General features: G+C 52.9%; 1 protein-coding gene and 1 long non-coding RNA gene across 2 annotated transcripts; one reads left to right on the top strand and one right to left on the bottom strand.

Annotated features, from left to right (window-relative positions):
• LOC147584570 (uncharacterized) lies at nucleotides 1-2,130 on the top strand. Its single transcript, XR_015251385.1, has 2 exons — nucleotides 1-384; nucleotides 1,446-2,130. It is a non-coding gene; the product is annotated as an uncharacterized LOC147584570 (long non-coding RNA).
• Nucleotides 2,131-5,636: 3,506 nt separating this feature from the next.
• Nucleotides 5,637-9,324, bottom strand: RNF187 (ring finger protein 187). Its single transcript, XM_086716751.1, has 5 exons — nucleotides 9,264-9,324; nucleotides 8,050-8,828; nucleotides 6,526-6,618; nucleotides 6,103-6,324; nucleotides 5,637-5,961 (listed from the first exon to the last, which is right to left on the bottom strand). Exons 1-5 carry the CDS (start codon nucleotides 9,322-9,324, stop codon nucleotides 5,959-5,961), a joined length of 1,158 nt encoding a protein of 385 aa, XP_086572877.1. The 3' UTR covers nucleotides 5,637-5,958.
• Nucleotides 9,325-20,279: the final 10,955 nt, after the last annotated feature.

Here is a 20,279-nt window from a genome sequence, read left to right as displayed (position 1 = left end):
CGCCTGCGGCTCTCCGGCCTCCCGGTCGCCCCTGCGGGTTTGTCTGGCATAGGAATGGGCCTTTTGGCTCGGGCACACTTCTCAGGCCCCCGTTCACGCTCCGGTTTCCTCCGAAGTTGCTGACCCCGGCTGGCAGGCGGGGTGCGCGGTGACCCCGCAAGCCCGCGGCAAGAGGAGGCCTGCAGCGAGCACAGAAACAAGGAGCACTAGAGCGGCTGGGCTGGACTTCCCAGAGTGTCGCCTACATCCTGGTCGCCATGGCACCGGCCAGGCGCTGCGCCCCAGCTGTGCGCTCCCCTCCACCGGGGTACGAGGGCCTGCTCGGTCACAGGAGGCGAAGAGGTGGCGCTTCGGACCCTCGCAGTCAGAATAAAATTCCTCAAGGTAAGGAAAGAAAGGAGGCTGCGCGCAAGAGCGACCGGGAGAGGTTGCCTGTGCAAAAGGAGACCCCATCCTTGGTCACCGAACGAGGTCAGTGGTGGTTTTGCTGTGGGATTGAGACCGTTTACAAGATGATTGTTCTGCCCAGAAGGAGACATGAGTTTGTATCCATGGCCCACGTGTTGCGTTTTCTGTTGCTTTTTATGTAAATTTGCCCACTCGTTGGCGCAAAACCGACCTGAAGAAACAAGACTGTGGAGATGGTTGTCGTGTCCTTTGAAAGTTTCATTCTGACTGGTTGACCTACTTGACCATTTGTTGTGCTGATGATGTTTTAACTGACATTTTTTTCTTTGTAAGTGGCTTCATACTTACTTGGCTCACTAGCACATCGCTTCGTGGAGGAATGTTTAATAAAACCTCAGAGTCCAAAAGATTATCTTCAAAAGGGGGGTCGGGGTGGATTTCAGTGTATTTGTCTCATTTAAATTAGGTCTTCAGGGACGCCCGGGTGGCTCAGTCCTCTTCAGCTCAGGTCACCAACTCACAGTTCATGGGTGTGAGCCCCACATCAGGCTCTGCTATTACTGCACAGCCCAATGCAAACCTCTGCACCTCCCCCACTCACGCTCTCACTCTCAAAATAAATTTTTAAAAAATATTTAATAAATCATGACTCCAGAGTAAGATTCCTGTTAGGAAATGAATGAAACACCTCAACTTTGATAAGCCATCTGACTGAGGGGACTCCCGAGTGCCTGGCAGCTACTTTATTGCTTTTTTATTTCAACGTATTTATTTTGAGAGCATGCTCCAGAGCCGGGGAGGGGCAGAGAGAAAAGCAGAGAGAATCCCAAGCAGGCTCACTACTGTCCTGGAGGAGCCAGAGGCAGGGCTCGAGCTCACAAACCTCAAGATGGTGACCTGAGCTGAAATCAGGAGTCAGATGCTTAACCGACTAAGCCACTCAGGCATCCCTTTACTGCTTTCTTCTGCCCAAACAAATGTCACTTTCTGACGAGTTCCAGCTGTTACCCAGTTTGTGGTCTTTTGTGCCCTTCCAGGAACTAGCCTTCCCTGAGAAGATGCTGGGCACGCACTGTGCCAGGTCTTTGGATGCTCTGGGGACAGCGGCTCTGGTAGCCCAGGGAGGCCCAGGGCAGGGGGCTTCTGGAAGCAGCTGCCGCTGGGGACCCCTGCCTGGCTTGGAGTCTTCAAGATAGGAAAGAAGGAAAAAGAAGACATTCCAAAGAGGATGGGCAGAGGAAGGTCCCCAGAAATCTGTATGGTGTGTGGTGGGCCAGAGACCCGTGGAGTCTGTAGGTCTGGACCAGTATACATGCACATTAGAGTCGATGTTCTCTGTTCATTTATTGCAGCCCCCAACACCTTCCAGGATGTACACCGCTGTCATATTCCAAAAGCTTCTCAGGATTTTCCCCCCCCAAACACGCACAGGCACCCACACACTTGATGAAGAGCAAGTTACAGAAATCCGAGTGACTTACGCCACCCTGGTACTGACTTCCTTCCCAGGCGTGAAGTCCTGTGTTAGGTAGGGACCCCCAGTGTCTGCTGGGTCACCTTGGTGCCTTTTCTTCTGCTTTGCTGTCACTTCCTTTATCTTCATTGCCCTCCCCAAAGGCACCTACTTAGACAGGTACCACTCACCAGTTTTTGGAGTGTCCTGCAACCTTGAATTGTTCGGCGTGCACACATTTTAAGTTTCAGTAAAAAGTCCGTCCTGTTGTTTTGTGTTTTTTTTAGTTTAATTTTTTTAATATCTTATATTTGAGAGACTGAGTGCAAGCAGGGGAAGGGCAGAGAGACAGAGGCAGAATCTGAAGTAGGCTCCAGGCTCCAAGCTGTCAGCACAGAGCCCAATGCTGTGCTCGAACTCCTGAGCAGTGAGACCATGACCTGAGCCATTGTTGGAATGGACTGAGCCACCCAAGTGCCCCAAATAGTGCCATCTTATACTTCTTTATTTTTGTGACTCAGCATGGTGCCCTTAGACAGTCCAAGTTCCCGTGTCTAGTTCCTGTGTCCCCAGGGCTGCGGCCTACTCCGTGGCCTCCATCCCCCATTTGACTTCCCACCTCCCCCTTGTGGGGCACTGGAGTCTGCCCTGCCCACCCCCTCCCCCATGACAACAGAGCCTTGAATGCTGGCATGTGCATCACCCTGTGGGCCTGGGGAGGACATCTTTGCAATAGGACATTTGTAAGCAGGGTTGCTGGGTCCAGGGTCACTACACCCTAAATGCCAGGACATCTGGCAGCTTGAACTCCAGAACGCAGCAGGAGAGCAGGGGCTTGGGGTAAGGGTGCAGGGGAAGGGGGGGTTGCTGTCCACTGCCCCATCTCCATCCGGACATTGTGACTTCCAGGCACTACTAACTTTGAGCATTTCTCCCTGGGCTTCTGAGCCTTCTGGCTCCTCTTCTGCACCAGCCTTGGCTGTGGGTCTTGAACCCCATTGCTCTGGGCTCTTCCTGATCTGCAGGAGTTTCCTGCATGGTCTTAGTATGACCCACGTCAGTTGTGACATGCCAGCCTGTGTTAACTCTGGCCGCGGGCCGCCCGGCTGAGCAGAACAGGCATTTTGTACAAGCCTTTGTATCTTACCTGAGGGGACAGTTCCAAGCACTGGGTGGCCCCACTGGCAGGCAAGGATTGACAGTATTCTCTTGCTGTGACCCCACCCCACCGCAGGACCCCCACCGCCCACGGTGAGAGGGTGGGTGTCAGTGCCCAGGTCTACAGAGCTCTGCCCCTTGGGAGGAGCTGCACCTGCATCCAGGACACCATCGGCAGACCAGCCTCTCCCCGGACACCTCTGCTGGTCTTAGGCAAGCACATCCGGTCGGGGCACCCTGTGTGCACATCTCTGCAGGACCAGCTCCACCACACAGCCCCCACACTGTAACGGGGACCCAGGTCACGCCCAACATCTCAACACTACAAACAAGGTTCCGGGACTGTCCGAGGTACACCGGGGCCAGAAGATGCTGTCATCCAAGGCACGCTGGAGTGCGGTGACACAGGGTACAGGGTAGCACCCGGCCCAGGGTGTAGTTGGCTGGGAGGCAATCTCTGAACCTAACCCCCAGGGCACCCTCCTAGGAATGTCTGTGTGCCCAGGGGCCCTGGGCCATTCCACGTGGCCTGACCACGTGACACAGGGCAGGGTCTCTGGTCTGCGGCTGGACTTCATGGCACCTGTGTTGGGCACTTTTACTGGACTCTGCTGCTCCCCACTTCTCCTTTCACATGTCTCCTCACCCTGTGATAAACGGTCACTGTGAGCACCACAGCCTTCAATGAGCTCTGGGAGCTTTTCTGGCAAATCACCAAGTCTGGGGGGCTGGGGGCGGGTCCCGGGCATGCCCCCCCCCCCCCTTACCGACCTCCCAGCCAGCCTGCCTCTTCTGTTTATGGAGCTTACTCTCTCAGGCGGCTGTTCAAAGCAGCGGTACTGGCTCACACTCCCTCAGGGCGTCCTGACCCACATCATCTGGGTTCCTTGTTTCCAGCCCTAACAGAGAACTGGGGCGCCACCTCCCCGGCCCTTCCCGGAGCCTGTCTGACCAATGGTGTGGGCCTCTCCTGCCGTGCTGCTGTCCTGCACCTGGTCAATCAGCACTCCGCAGAGTGCAAAGGGCCCCCCAGTGTGTCTCTGCCCGCCAGACTCAACATCCCTGAAACTGGAAACAAGCAGGTCCGCCTGGGATAGATAAGGGGGATCGCCAGACTCAACATCCCTGAAACTGGAAACAAGCAGGTCCGCCTAGGATAGATAAGGGGGATCGGAGGGAAAGGCATTTGGGCCCTGCACAAAGGAACCAGTTTCCTCAAAGTGCCCCCGGTCTTCTAGCAGACAAACCTCCACTTCAGGGCCTCTGTGCAGAGCCCTGCCTGCTCTCCTCGGGCTCCTGCCCCTGCACGGACCTGGATCACACGGAGGGACACACACGAGGACTGCTGAGAGCCCACACGAGACCTTGCTTTGCTTGTCCTCACACGCAGGAGCTTGTGAAGATATTGTACAGTTTCTGTAAGATGTCATTTGAGCGCGGACTCGAAGGCAGGGGACTGGCCGGCCGCACAAATCTGGAGGAGCAACACTATTCCACAGGGCTGAAGAGGGGCACGAGGGGGGGTGGTGCCAGCAGGGAGCAGGCAGTTGGGGTGGGTCACGAGGCCCTGGAGGCCAGCGGGGCACTTCGAGAAACTACCAAGTGGGCAGTGGGCCTGGCTGCAACTGCAGGCCATCCACACTAGAATGTTCCTGGCTTGCTGGACACAGGCTCCCTACAGTGCCCTCCCTATGTCCACCCCACATCTAGAGTGGGACGCTTCTAGCACTGTCCCTGGGTCTGAGGAGTCAGGATTATTGTTACTTGGCCATGGTCCCACGGTTTGTCCAGCACATCTCCACAGAGAAGGCAGGCAGGCAGCTGGCCAGGGTCACTCAGCGGAGGCAGAGAGCCCATCAGAGAGAAGTCCCATCTGCGGGAGCCCTCTTCCTGCAGCAGTGTGGATACAGCACGTCCCTGGAGACCCTCTGGGCAGGGGAGGAGGCAGATGGGAGGAGGGATGCCAGGCAAACCGGCTGGAGCAAGCCCTCTCTACTGGGCTCCATGAACACCAGCCACACCCAAACTCTCAGAAACAGAGGGGCAATAGTGCTGAGGTCTCATCTGGGAATGTGCGAATGCACCTACAGGCCTTAAGTCTGCACCATCTAGGAAGACTCCCAGCCTCAGCCATCCTTAATGGCCCCGTGTCAACATTCTAGGACCCCACATCCCCATCTCTGTGCTGCGGCACTATCGCCTGCCCTAATGTACATGATGATGCTACCACTAAGTCACAACTCTGCCACATTTGTCTGTTGGAGAAAACCTGAAGCAAAGGGAGCCAGAGGCAGAGCGAGAGGGAACATGGCGTCCACGTGCAGGCCTGGGGGTGACCTGCACCCGCACTGGTCCTCTGCCCCAGGACACATGCTGTAGGGAGCTCTAGCCACAAACAGTCGACCTGCCTGCCTGCCCTCCCCTCCAGGTGCCGTGAGCCTTCTCTTCCCTGCACCCTAACTGGATGCCCCACACATGTGCAGGGGTCTGGTCTGCATGTCCAACAGAGCGGCCCCATCGTGGGTGGAATTTAAATGGGGTGGGTGCCAGGCCTGCACAATCTGGGCTGCCTGGCAACTGCCGTGGGCCACGGAGACCCCAGGCAAATGAGACTCAGTGACAGCGACAAGAACTTTATGAAGAGTCGTGATACATTGGGGTCAACAGTACCCACCAGTAGCTACAGGTCTCTACGGTAAAACGGTTACAGCCTGGGGACCACGAATACCCACAGGGAAAGGGAACAGGGACACTGCTAGGGGCAGTCTTGGCCCACCCAAGGTGGCCACCCGTGGTATGCATCCTGCGTGTGCACCTCGGTGCAGACCCTCATGGGTGAAGGTCATTGCAGGTCCAGGAGGAGGTGATGGAGGAGCTGCTGGGTGACAGGCCAGGGTGGATGGAGCTGTTACCGTCTGGAGCCAGCAGAGGGCAGGACATCACTGCAGGAGGGTGTGGAGGGAGAGGAAGCTGCTGTGAGAACACCCAGGCCAAAGGCGCCCCAGCCACCTGCTGATGCCTGCCCCCAACCCCGCAGGGCCTTGGCACCCTCCTCTGGGGCCCGGTCACAACAGGGGGCCCACCTGAAGCAGCATGCTGAGCCCCAGGTTGCGGTGCCTCCTCTCCAGCTCTGAGACAGCCTGCAGCAGTGACCCAAAGCGCTCGGCCGGGTCTGTGTCCTCGTCCTCTGCAGACCCCTCCTCTTTATCCGCCTCCTGCAGGAAACGCTCCTCCTCCTCGGCAAAGAAGGCCCGAAGCTTCTTGTAGTCGGTCAGGGCCTTCTTCCTGCGGTCCATCACGTGTCCCTGCAGGGCAGGCAGGTGGACAGCACGGAGGGACACCTGTGTCCCAGGGCTAACCCTGGGGCCTCCCGCCTCACCTCTGCCCACCTGGGGAGAAGGGTTGGCTGCACAGCCAGCATCACTCCGCTGCATCCCTGCCAAATGGGGTCAGGGCTCACACCCACACCCTCTCCCTGGGCAGACCCCAGGCTGGAGGACACTTGCCTTCCAAACGGCAGCAGCAGACTCAGCCTGGCCGTGCAGGTCCCGGGCGTCATTCAGGTCTTTCCGCATGATCTCCACAGAACCCTTGTTCTCCTGGAAAGACACATGGTTACTGATGGGTGCAGTCAGAGGTCCAGGGTCCCCCTCACCTGGTCCGGGGGCAGACTCAGCAAAAACGGACTGCAGGGACCAGAGGGGGGGTCTCAGCAACCCTCTAAGCTCTCCCCAGAAAGAACTCTGATAGGAAAGGGTCTGCCAAGAATATAACCAGGTAACCAGACATAAGGCCACCCCTTAGGGGGGGGGGCGGGGGGCCCAGTGTTACTGTCACCGATGGGAGGGATGGAGCACGGCTTTCAAGAGTGCGCTGACCTAGACCTAGGGTTCCCCAGCAGAAGCAGAGCCCAGCTCCTGTCCACCTGCTAGCAGCAGTGCAGCCCGTAGCCACCACCCACCAGTGCCACCGCCCGGGGCTCACAGGAACCCCAGGACCCACCCCTGATAATTTGCTGCCATGCTCTCTCCTCCCTCCTCTCAGGTGGGCATGGACCACCATGTCTCAGCACCAAGAAAGGATCCGTCTTTACTCTCGGAAATAGCACTGCCCCCAGCTCTTTTGGGGGGGGAGGGGAGGTGGTCCCCTGGGCCCACCTGCACCCAGACTCTCCAATGGCAGGTTTCTCCCCAGGGTCAGGTGCCCCACGCAATGGTCCACGGCACAGCCAAGGTTTCAGAACCAAGTGGGTGGGGGTCATGGAGCGCCAGTATGAAAATGGTCCAGGTAAAGGCGGGGGGCGGGGCCGCACTGGACCACAGCAGGTGACAGCCCAGGCCGACTGCCTGGTCCACTAGACAGAAACTCGGGGGGGGGGGGGGGGGGGAGCAGGGGGCACTGCCACAGGGTGACGTCACGCCTGGAGGAGGGGAATGAGGTGCGGTAGGTGAAATACGGGGGTGGGGTCAGCAGATGGTCACTGTCTTCAGCACGGTGCAGGGAGGGGCGGAACTGTCTGAATCCTAGCTGGGAGAGGAGCGTCGGAGGTGGAGAAAAAAGAATACGGTCCAGGGATGGGGCGGGCACAGCCGCCTTACAGGGCTGGGGGATAAGGGGAGAAGGCACCGTCCAGGAAAGAAGGAAGGGGGGAGAGGGCACCGTCCGGCAAATGAGGGGTAACCGAGCACACTTCAGAATAAGGGATCCGGATTGGAAACAGGACAGGGTACCGTCAGAGGGTTGGGGACCGGGGATGACTGGAGGACTGGGCCCCGCTCGGAGGATGAAGACTGCACTGTCCAGGGCAGAAAGCACGGATGGGGAACAGGACACCAAGCGGGGGGGGGGGGGAATCCGACACCGGCCGAGGTGTGGGGGCGGGGAGCCGGGGTTCAGGCTGGGAAACAGAACACCCGCTGAGGGTGTAGGACGGACGGCTGGGGAGGGGAAGTCAGAGCAGCCCGGGGAGTGGGGGGGCGGGGGGACGCAGGCCGGGGACGCGCCGCGCACAGGCCGCCGCCGGCGCGCACCTTGCCGCGCAGCGCCTTTCTCCAGCGCGGCTCCCACTCTGGCGGCTCGGGCCCCGCGGCCATGCGGCAGGCGGCGCACAGCGGGCCCCCGTCGGCACGGCACAGCAGCTGCAGCGCCGCTTCGGAGGCCGGGCCGTCGCGCGCGGGCGCAGCGGCCGCCTCCTCGAGCGCCAGCAGCCGGCGGCTGAGCGGCGGGCGGCCGGGCTCCACGGCGCGCTGCCAGCAGTCGTCGGCGCACTCGGGGCACGGGAAGGGCCCGTCCTCCTCGGCCCAGAAGCGCACCACGCACGCCCGGCAGAAGCGGTGGCCGCAATCGGCGCGCACCGGCTCTCGCGGCGCGCGCTGGCACAGGGCGCAGGCGGCCTCGGCGGGCAGCGCCAGGGCGGCGGCGGCGGAGGCCCTCCGGAAGGGCGCGGGCGGAGGGATGGTGACCAGGGAGTGCGGGCGAGGCCGGCCCGAGACGCGGCGGAGACCGGGGACGGGGATGGAGAACACGGCCGGAGAGCCTAGGACGTGGACCAGGATGGCGACTGGGACGCGCGGGGCGGGGACGGCGGGGCGCCCCACGCAGGGTCCTGGCAGCGGTGCGCTCCACGCAGGGTCCTGGCAGAGGTGTGCTTCACTCCTTGGGATCCTGGCAGCCGTGCTCCCGTTACAAAGTCCTGGCAGGGGTGCGCGCTCCTCCTTCGGAGTCCCGGCAGCAACGCTCTCCCCGGGAAGGTCCAGGCAGCGGTGCGCGCGTCCCCTCCCGGGTCCTGGCAGCGATGTACTCCACCCCTCTCAGGTCCTGGCAGCGGTGCGCCTCACTCTCCCGTCCGTCGGCCGGCCCACGTCCTCGCACCCTGAAGTCTTACCAGGATGGTCATTTCCCCTTAAATTACTCGTAAACAATAGGGAGAGGTGTCATATTAGTATATGAAAACTAATTTCTAAATTTTTTTTGTAAGCTGCCAGGACCTGGGCGGCGAGCACCCCGCCCCTGCGCTGTCGGGCGGGGCTGGAAAAGGCCTTGGTGGGGCCCTCCCCTCCTGCAACGACTGGGTACGCGCGGTCCTGCGTGGGCCTTTTCCTCGTGCAACTGCCACGCGCGGACCCTGCCGCATGCAGCCGCCCTGCACGCGCCTTGTCGGGTGGGTGTTTTCCCCGTGCAGCCGCTGGGCATGCGCCGTCCCGCGTGGGCCCTTTCCTCGTGCAACCGCCACGCGCTGACCTACCCCCAAGCAACCGCTCTACACGCACCGCACCGCGTAGGCCCTTTCCTCGTGCAACCGCCATGCGCGGACCTACCCCCATGCAATCTCTCTGCCCGCCCGGCCCCGCGTGGGCCCTTTCCCCGTGAAAGAGCTAGGCACACGCCGCCCCGTGTGGGCCCTTTCCCTGTGCAGCCGTGCAGCCGCTGGGCATGCACCGCTCCAAGTGAACCCTCCCAAAGAGCCTGTGGTCCATTCTCCTGGGCATCCCGTGGCCTGGAGGAATCCAGAGACAGGAGTTTTCACAGATTCAGACCAAAGAGATCCCAGATGACCCAGAGCTACAGGCCCCAGGACATTTGTTAGAATTTCTTTAGGACTGGGGGGGGGGGGGGGGGGGGGGGGTCGGGAGGAGGAGCAATCTGTTTTGCTGTTGTATTAAAAACAACCAAGCGTGCAGTTTAAAAAAAAAAAAAAAGTTACTGTAATTTACCACTACATAATTTTTGTTCTTTTAATTTATCTAAATTTTAGTTAATATACAGTGCAATTTTGGTTTCAGGAGTAGAATTTAGTGATTCACCACTTACATACAACATCCACTGCTTACCCCAAGCGCCCTCCTTAATACCCATCATCCATTTAACCCATCTCCCACCCACCTCCCTCCACCAACCCTCAGTTTGTTCTCTGTATTTAAGAATCTCTTGTGGGTTATTTTTCAACAAATCCCTTTCCCATATGTTCATCTGTTGTTGTTTTTTTCTTAAATTCCACATATGAGTGAAATGATATTTGTTTTTCTCTGTCGTGTTTCATTCAGCATAATATATTCTACCTCCATTCATGTTGTTGCTAATGGCTAGGTTTCATTCTTTTTTGTGGCTGAGTAATATCCCATTGTATGCATAAGTATATATGTGTCTGTTTATGTATACGTACCACACTTTCTTCATCCATTCATCTCTGGTTGGACATGAGCTATTTCCATAATTTTACTATTGCTGACAATGCTGCTTTAAACATGGGGGAGCATGTACCCTTTGAATCTGTACTTTTGTATCCTTTGGATAAATTCCTAGTGTAATTGCTGGGTCGTAGGGTAGTTCTATTTTTAACTCTTTGAGGAACCTCCATACTGTTCTCCAGAGTGGCTGCACCAGTTTGCATTCCCACCAACAATGCAAGAGGGTTCCCCTTTCTCCAAATCCTCAGCAACACCTGTTGTTTCTTGTTAATTTTAACATTACTTTTAAATGTTAAAAAATTAGCCTGTTATTCCATATGAGTGCAAAGTCTTCCGAATTACATTGGTTTCCATTTTTGTATGTTTGTAAAAACATGTCACAGACTTGAGAATACGGTAAATGGGCAGTGGGAAGTAAATGCCGGTTAGTTCTGTGGAGTAATCATCAAAAGAGGGCTTCAAGCCTAGCATACCTGATTTGTTGGGTAAATTAAGAACTTAATGGAGAGAAAAGAGGAAGGAAGGAAGGAAGGAAGGAAGGGAGGGAGGGAGGGAGGGAGGGAGGGAAAAAAGAGAAAGGACGGAAGGAAGAGAGAGACAAAGAAATTGAGCAAACTCCACAATAAAGTGGAACAATAATCAAGAACAATAAAGGTAACTAGCCAAGCTAGGAAGTTTTCAGCCACAAATAATACAGGGTTCATAAAATTTAGTACAGAAAAATACAGTGGAGAAATACTGCCCTACCCCCCTGGGATTTGTCAGTTCACACACTCAGCATTGCTGAATAGATGTGGGGGTGGGGGGGAATACACTACTCTGACCAGTTATTAAGAAATAGGAACAGGTACACCTGGAAGGCTCCGTCGGTTAAACGTCTGACTCTTGATTTCAACTCAGGTCATGATCTCACAGGTCATGAGTTCCAGCCCCTGAGTCAGGCTCTGCACTGACAGCACTGACCTGCTTGGGATTCTCTCTCTCCTTTTCTCTCTGCTCAAGCTCTCTCTCAAAATTAAATAAATAAACATTTTTTTTAAAAAAAAAGGAAATAGGAACATAAAATAAGACTTTTTTCACTACTAAGTTAGCAGACCCCCCCAAAACCCTGATTTTGCAAATACTGCTTCTGTGAGACAGTGTAGTAATATGTAGTAAGCACCTTCAAATTTTTCTTAACATTGGAATTCCTTTTTTAAAAAATACGTTATATTAAAATAGCCCAAAATGGAAATAAAGCCTTTCCTGATTTGCTTTGCTTTGGAGAAATGTCTGTCCATCCCTACTTGAGGAAAAAAACAAAAACCTCCAAGTTCCAATAGCAGAGAATGAGCAAATCGTAGTAGCTATCCATTTGAAAATGTGTGCATGAGAGACTTGGGGTAATGAGAAATCACGAACATTGTTTCATAACCCCCTAGATCTGCTCCAAATTCCAATGCAGGCTTTTCCCCAACATCAAGTAATTCTCTGTGACATCAGCTGGGTGCTGTACAATTTTAACTCAGTTCTACCCACGGACAGGGGCAGACCCCACAGGTGAAGGGCTCAGTCCTACAAGACTGCTCCCAAATCCAGATGCCAGCTGCAAGTGCAGGTGTCACTGGTGCTTCTGAAGGAATGGCTATAGATCAGAGGTTCCAATCACACTGTCCCATCATCTCTCTCCTGTATGTGCTGTGCCCCATAGACATTAATAAACTTTTTCTCTCAATCTGTTTTTCTCTTGTCAGTCTAATTCTGGGGGCCCCAGCCAATGAACCAAAGAAGGGTAAAGGAAAAAGGTTTTTCCTCCCCTACACTTTTCATTACAGGAAATAGTTACCCCACGTCTGCCTTGTGTATTTGATCTGTTTTATAGCATTTGGGGTCACCCTACGTTAAGTTCTGTTCTCATAAACCAGGCTGTCCAGAGGGACGGTAACCATGTGGTCAGCTATACACCTGGGGAAATGATTGAAGACACCAGGTGTTTAAGAAGAGATGATTGGGGGGGAAGGAGTCCTGGGGGGTCTCAGGGGGTTGAGCACCCCACTCTTGATTTCCACTCAGGTCATAATCCCAGGGTCATGAAACTAAGCCCTGCATCAGGCGTAGGGTCTGCTTAGGATTCTCTCTCTCTCTCTCTCTGCCCCTCCCCACCCTCACTGTCTAAAAGCAAGTATTTTAAAAAATGTTTTAAAAATAGGGGCATCTGGGTGGCTCAGTCAGTTAAGGGTCCAGCTTCATCTCAGGTCATTATCTTACTGCTCATGAGTTCGAGCCCCATGTCGGGCTCTGTGCTGAGAGCTCAGAGCCTGGAGTCTGCTTCGGAGTCTATGTCTCCCTCTCTCTCTGCCCCTCCCCTGCTCACACTCTTGTCTCTCTCTCAAAAATAAATAAACATTAAAATTAAAAAAAAAAAAAAAAAGCAGACTCGGCCCGCGCCTGGCTGGATCAGTCGTTAGAGTGTGCAATTCTTTTTTTAAATTTTTTTTTTCAACGTTTATTTATTTATTTTTGGGACAGAGAGAGACAGAGCATGAACGGGGGAGGGGCAGAGAGAGAGAGGGAGACACAGAATCGGAAACAGGCTCCAGGCTCTGAGCCATCAGCCCAGAGCCTGACGCGGGGCTCAAACTCATGGACCGCGAGATCGTGACCTGGCTGAAGTCAGACGCTTAACCGACTGCGCCACCCAGGCGCCCCAAGAGTGTGCAATTCTTGATCTCAGGGTCGTGAATTCAAGACACACGTTCACTATAGAGTTTGCTTTTTTTTTTTTAAAGTGATATGATGAGTGTTTTGGTTTTTTTTAATTTTTTATTAATTTTTTTTAACGTTTATTTTTGAGACAGAGGGAGACAGAGCATGAACGGGGGAGGATCAGAGAGAGGGAGACACATAATCCGAAACAGGCTCCAGGCTCTGAGCTGTCAGCACAGAGCCCGACGCGGGGCTCGAACCCACAGACCGCGAGATCATGACCTGAGCCACCCAGGCGCCCCTAGAGTTTGCTTTAAAAGAAAGTCCGGAGCGCTTGGGTGACTCAGTCAGTTGAAGACTGAACTTCTTTGGCTCAGATCACTCGGTCAGTTAAGAGCCTGGAGCCTGCTAAGGATTCTGTGTCTCACTCTCTCTCTGCTCCTCCCCTGCTCATGCTCTCGCTCCCTTTCTCTCAAAATAAAATAAAATAAGGAGCGCCTGGGTGGATTGGTCGGTTGAGCATCCGACTTCAGCTCAGGTCATGATCTCAAGGTTAGTGAGTTCGAGCCCCACGTGGGGCTCTGTGCTGACAGCTCGGAGCCCGGAGCCTACTTCGGATTCTGTGTCTTCCTCTCTCTGTCCCTCGCTCGCACTCTGTCTCTCTCTCTCTCAAAAATAAACATTAAAAAAAAATTAATAAGATAAATAAAATGAAAATTTAAAAAATCCTGACTGTGCAAGTGTCACATTTGGCAGGCTCAAAAGCAATCAGAGGTGGTTAACTGTCATTGCCCCTCATGCTACAGCTGGCGGGGTGGGCCTGGTGGGAGCAGGGAACAGTACCTCCCAGCTGTTAGGAAAAGGACGAAAACCACCAACTTCTCCCAGAAGCAGAGTAGAAGTTTCCAAATGCCCGCTGAGCCCCGGAACTACTGCCCCAAAGTAACTCACGGCCTCATTAGACTATATTTGCATAGCGGTTTCTCGGTGTTGGCTGGGAAAGATCCAAAATGGCGCACCGGAAAGAGGCCCTGCGGGGACCGGGAGGACGGAGGCGGGACCAGAGGAGCCGGAGAATGTGGAAATACTAAGGCGAAGGCGGGACCTTTCGGGGCGCGCTCTTCCCTGAGTTCCCGCGCCACCCTTCTCTGCGTTCACTGCCAGGAAACGCCTGCGTCCATAAGAGTCTGGGTCTGAACTCGGAGGGCGAGGACAGGGCTTCCGCTGGCGTGTTGTTGGGGCCGGGCGGATCCGCAAGGACTGCGTGAGGGAGGGGCCTCACCGCCCCCGTGACCTCTGTGCAGCTGGGACGCTGACCCCCCCCCCCCCCCCCCCCCATCTTGCATCTCCTGTGCTTTCTGAGGTGGGAAACAGGCAAAAGGAAAAAAAAAAACTAAATCTCCTTACAACTTACAGCTCACTGAGGAGTCCCTGACTAGGGCGAGTGTAACATTTCTCAAGGAAGACCTAGTTCTCTTCATGCTTTGTTGGGGGGACAAGTGGTTATCTGACCGGATCGCAGTCATGCCTGACCGGAGTCTCCATCAGTTTGTAACTGTCTCAATCATTTACAAGGAAAAAAGCAATCTAATCACTAGCCAAACTTCCAGAAACCTATAGATTCAGTTTTCCGGGTCCTTGATGTCTTCCTTCCGCTGTAGGGGAGAAAATCTGATAGGATCAGTCACTCCTCACAACCCCTGTGCTGCCTCTGCCCACTGGTGCTGTCGCCGCCCTCTAATAAAACCACCTTTTGGCACTGATGACGTCTCAAGAATTCTTTCTTGGCGGTCGGCTCTGAACCTCAGCAATTTCTACATTACTTCCCAAAGCCCTGTGCACAGAGACCCCACCATTTTCAAATCCTCTTGCTCTGCTCTCATCACTTGTGTTTTCTACATTTTACCTGAGGCATGGGAGGGAGGATCTTTGACTAAATCTTTGGTCTGGGGAGGATGGAGGAAGGCAGGGCGAAAGAAATGACCCAACACTGGTTTGCCAAACTAGATGGTGTCTCAGTACAGGGAAGACGGTTCCCCCATCTCCTGAGGAAAGACACATCGACTAGGGTGGACAGGGGTCCCTCTTGGGGAGGCTTACCAGACCAAGAGGTCCACGGATCGAGGATGCACCCCTGACCCAGGAACCGTAGTTGGGGCTTCCAGAGAGGTGTCTCTGGGCCCCAGGCTATCCAGATGACTCTTAGGGTTCAGCGGGGATACCTGTAGCCCCAAAGGATTGTTACTGTCTTTGTCTTTCCTCTAGGTGGACAGGAGATCACAACTCTTTGCCTACTGGAAGGCGTGAAACAATGGATCTAAACCCACAAATTAACATGGCTAAAGTACACTACAGGCTGCCAGAAAAATCCTTTCTAGAAAGGCTCAGGGATGCTCTAACTACCCGTACCCATTTGGGCCCCGAATCCGAGGCTGGCCAACTGATTCCTCACCCGGTCAGGCCCTGACACCAGAAGACAACTTGAGAGGCTCCCCTGCCCAAATGCAGGTGGCCTCTTCCATGTTTTATCAGTGGGATTTAGAGGAGGAAGACCAGGATAGAGAAAGAGAAGGGGAAAGGAAGGGCAAGACACCAGCACACTGCCGGCTGCCCTGTGACCTGGCCACTTTAGCCTCCGTAGTCTCGGTCCCCTGGAACAATGGCCGCTGCTGGAAACTGCTACACTTTAGGGAAACCCAGACATTGGGGACACACATGTGTCCCCAGAGGGAGAAGCTATCCACTCCCTACCCCCTTTGCAAAGCAATGGGACACTGGAGGAGGGACTTCCCCCCAGGACTGACCCTTCTCCATGGATGGCCCTGCAACAAGGAGACCCTATGCCCCTTCCAGCTCCTGAGCAGGAGATTACTAGGTGACCCTGGAAGTGAGGGGTAAGACTTCAATTCCTGTTGGATGCGGAGGCCAACTAATTACTGGGTCCTAACCTCCTCAGGGCCTGTCTCTTCTCTCTGGGGTCTGTGTTGCTCAGCTGTCAGGACTCTGGGAGTATCTTCTCTGTCCATCCCCTGGGTCTGTGTTGCCCAGATGTCAGGACTCTGAGAGTATCTCCTCTGTCCAGGAGTGCTCTGATTGCATGGACAGCACTGATTTTCCTGTAGCATTGCTGCTCTTGCTATGATACCTCTGTGTCCTTATCTGCTTTTTTTTTTTTTTTTATTTTGTTAGAGTTTATTTCTTTTCAGAAGGAGAGAGCACTCAAGCAGGGGAGGGAGAGAGAGAGAGGGAATCCCAAGCAAGCTCCAGACTGTCAGCTCAGAGCCCGACACAGGGCTTGAACTCACAAACTATGAGATCGTGAACCGGGCCAAAACCAAGAGTCAGAGACTTAACTGACTGAGTCACCCAGGCGCCCCATCCTTCCCTATTTATTTTCCCAGAGTCTAAGGCATCTCAAGTGCCTAAAATAAGTAGGTAAATTCTCAGTTTCCACATGGGTGAAACCTCCTCCTTTGCAGTGAAACCCCAACAACCCTCAAGGAGACAAGTAATAGTGAGGGAGCATAGGACAAGCTGACAGGTTACAAACTCCACTCCCCACCCTCCACCCCCTGGTGGAATGTGTGATATTCCTCAGACACTCCTGGCTGCCCAAGAACAAAGGAAAGGTGTTTTAAAAATGAAATTCCCTTACTGCCTACAGCCCATTGAAAAGTCCTTGACATAGGCCAAGTGACCTCCCTCTAGGAACTCAGCTGCCTGTATGAGGACACTTTGCTGGGGGAAAAGGGAATCTTGGCTTAACATTATCCTGACCCCCCAGGACCCTGTAAGTCTACTTCCTTTATCACAAGTCCCCCAAGATAGATGCTGGCAATCATACTCCAAGCTTATGGCCCCCGATATATATCTCAAGGCTCTCATTACTGAGGTTTTATTAAACAGTAATAAATGGTGTTTCCCTAACAACAGCCAGCCCCTCTCAAGGTCCTGGAAACCTTGCTTCCAAAATTCCTTAGAGACTTACTCTATCCCTGACTGCCTCCCAACTTGAGGGTGTATAATCAGTCACCCCGTGATGACCCCAGTATAGCTCTTCCTGCCCACGGGTCCTGTCCTTGTGCTTTAATAAAATCACCTTTTTGCACCAAAGATGTCTTCAAGAATCCTTTCTTGGCCATTAGCTCTGGACCCCACAAACCCCCATCACCCCAAAACTTCATCACCGTGGTCTTCCCAAATCACAGGGCCCTAGACCTACTAACTGCAGACCAAGGAGGTACCTGTCTATATGTAAAGGAACAGTGTTGTTTTTCCATGTTAACCAGTCAGGCAAAAGTCCAGGAAAACACCCAAAATGTCCTCCGTCCTCCACCAGGCAGACAAAACTGAAGAACGGGGCCATTCCCTCAAAGAAGGGAAACCCTTGTTGCTCTCTGTCCTGGGGCCTCAGCTCATCCTTCCAAGTGTCCTGGGCCTAGCCCTTGGCCCACACCTTCTTAGCCTCCTCTTTCACTCGCTCCCTTCCTGATTCGTCGGACAGTCCCTTGGAGTAACGCTGGACACACATTCCACACTAGAGAGCCCAATCGTGACAGAAAGCAAGGAACTTTGACTCAGGAGCATCACCCCTTCACAGCAGAAAATAGTCAAACAAAAGGCCTCCGCTGCCCCCCTCAAGCCCCTCAGATTTCACGCCAAAAGTCCTTGAGTGGGGAGTGATGGAGGAGGCAACTACCCAGGTGTGAGCAGGGAACCTGCCTTACCAGCTGTTGGAGACCATCAACTACCCCACTGCAAGCAGAGCAGAAGTTGGGGACAGCCAGGGAAAGTTCCAGACACTATGCATGCAGTCTCCCCAGTATCTACTGCCCCCAAGTGACCCACAACTTCATTGTAATACATCTACATTGCAGCTTCACCCCCACAGGTATTACATGTCACGTACCCTTCAGGCTGCAGGAGACAGTGACCCCTTCCCCAGTGCCTCACCCTATGCAACTCTCCCATCTGGCTGTCCCGGAATCAGATCCTTTTATAATAAGCTGATAATCAAGCAAGTACAATGTTTTCTCTGGGTTTGTAAGAGATTCTGAAAATCACACCCATCAGGCTGATACGTCCCCCAAACTGGTAGACTTCCTAAACTAAAGACTCTTCCTTATTTATTTCCCTTTGGATTTTTCCACTTACTGTCTTCACTTTGGGGTCGAAAAGTGGGGGTAGGGATGAGGATAGGAATATTGATGATTAAACAAATTGCAAGTACTGAGAAAAAGAAAATGGTGGATAGGAAACATGGAAACATAAACTGCAGTTACAGTGTGATCTGTGGGAATCATTTTCCAGGATTTCTTAGGGTTTCAGAACAGAACACTTGAAAAGTCATCTTTCAACCTGTTTTCCATCGTGATGTGTGTATTTAAAGCTGTATTCAGTCTAAAATACAGCTAAGCTCAATCACTCTTGCAGGTAGTATTTATTTCTTTTTATTACAATGTAAATATTTCTGGAGCATCTGTGTGGCTCAGTCGGTCACAGTTACGCATCCGACTTCAGCTCAGGTCGTGATCTCACGGTTCGTGGGATTGAGCCCTGCATCAGGCTCTGTGCTGACAGCTTAGCCTGCTTGGGATTTTCTCTCTCCCTCTCTCTCTCTGCCCCTCCCTTGCTCATGCTCTCGATGTTGCTCAAAATAAACAAATAAACATTAAAATAAAAACAAAGGGGTACCTGGGTGGTTCGGTAGGTTAAGTGATTAAGCGTCTGACTTCAGCTCAGGTCATGATCTTGCAGATTGTGGGTTTGAGCCCTTGAGTCGGGCTCTGTGCCGACAGCTCAGAACCTGGAGCCTGCTTTGGATTCTGTGTCTCCCTCTCTCTCTCTGGCCCTCCCCTGCTCTCACTCTCTCTGTCTCAAAAATAAACACAAAAATTAATTTGTCAATAAATTATATTTAAAAAATTTTTAAAAATTAAGTTTTAGGAGAAAAAAAGAAAATCTATAATTCTATATTGCCAGAATTTCAATTAGACTACAATAAAAGCATGTTTGCTAAATAAATAAATAAATAAATAAATAAATAAATAAATGCTTTTAATACCCCATACAAGTCCATTTTTAACCCAAATGTGACCAGGTTATATCCTATTTAGTGTCCATATATATCAAATTTATACCTGATTTTGGTTAGTGACTTGAAACCATAGCACACTAGGAATGCAGAACACGACAGTTCAGAATGTTATGAGCCCTTTCACATGACTAAACAGATGATAAAGGTTTCTCATGCGCTCAAATGACAAGTGAGTTCCCTGCTTGTGCTAGCAATGATTATGTTGATCTAGAGTTCTTTGCACTAGAGAGTAATGTCCTTCTTTCATGTTTTTGATCATTTTACTTTGCATTCTACCTTGCTAGAACTTAAGATGTAAACATGGTAGAAAAAATGAGAGATACTGGAAATATCTAGACGTGATATATATGGGAGCTACTGCACGCTAAAATGTGTGGGACCAGATAAGCTCTACTTAAAAGGAAATGTGTTTTGGGGCTCCTGGGTGGCTCAGTCGGTTGAACGTCTGACTCCGGCTCAGGTCATGATCTCACAGTTCGTGAGTTCGAGCCCTGCATTGGGCTCTATGATGGAAGCTCGGAGCCTGGAGCCTGCTTCGGATTCTGTGTCTCCCTCTCTCTCTGTCCCTCTCCCGCTCTCTCTTTTCTCTCTCTTTCTCTCAAAAATAAATAAACATTTTAAAAAAGGGGAAATTGTGTTTCTTTAAACTCCTATATTGGGGGGCACCTGGGTGGCTCAATCAGTCAAGCGACCAACTCTTGATTTTGGCTCAGGTCATGATCTCTTTGTTCATGAGTTCAAACCCCATTCTGGGCTCTGTGCTGACAGTATGGAGCCTGCTTGGGATTCTGTCTCCCTCTCTTTCTGCTCCTCCCCCACTCTTGCTCTCTCTTTCAAAATAAATGAATAAACTTAAAAAATTAGCTCATATATTTTGGGGTGGGGGGGAGGCTGATTGCATCCAACAAAAAGATAACTGGAAATGTTGAGGTCCTACCCCTGGAGCCTGTTAATGTGACCTTATTTGGAAGGAAGGTCTTTATGGATGCAATCAGGTTAAGATGAGGTCATACTTGACTCATGTGGCCCTAAGCCAATGGCTGGTGTCCTTATGAAAAACAGGGAAATTGGGCCACACACCCATGCAGAAAGCCACATGAAGATGGGGACAGATTGGGGTAATGCGTCTACAAGCCAAGGACTGCCAGGGAGCACTAGCGACCAGGAGAAGAAGCTACATGGAGGCACAGAACGCTCAGAGGGAACCTCAGATTTGGAGCCCCCAGAACCATGACACAATAAAGGTCTGTTATTACTTCAGGGTGCCCACTTTGTGGTAATTTGCTGTGGA

This window comes from Puma concolor, chromosome A1 (assembly GCF_028749965.1).
Source record: "Puma concolor isolate L17-30 chromosome A1, mPumCon1.1.hap2, whole genome shotgun sequence".
In the NCBI taxonomy this organism is placed as follows: Eukaryota; Metazoa; Chordata; class Mammalia; order Carnivora; family Felidae; genus Puma; species Puma concolor.
Note: the sequence above shows the minus strand (reverse complement) of the source record. Positions and strands in the feature narration are given on the sequence as shown.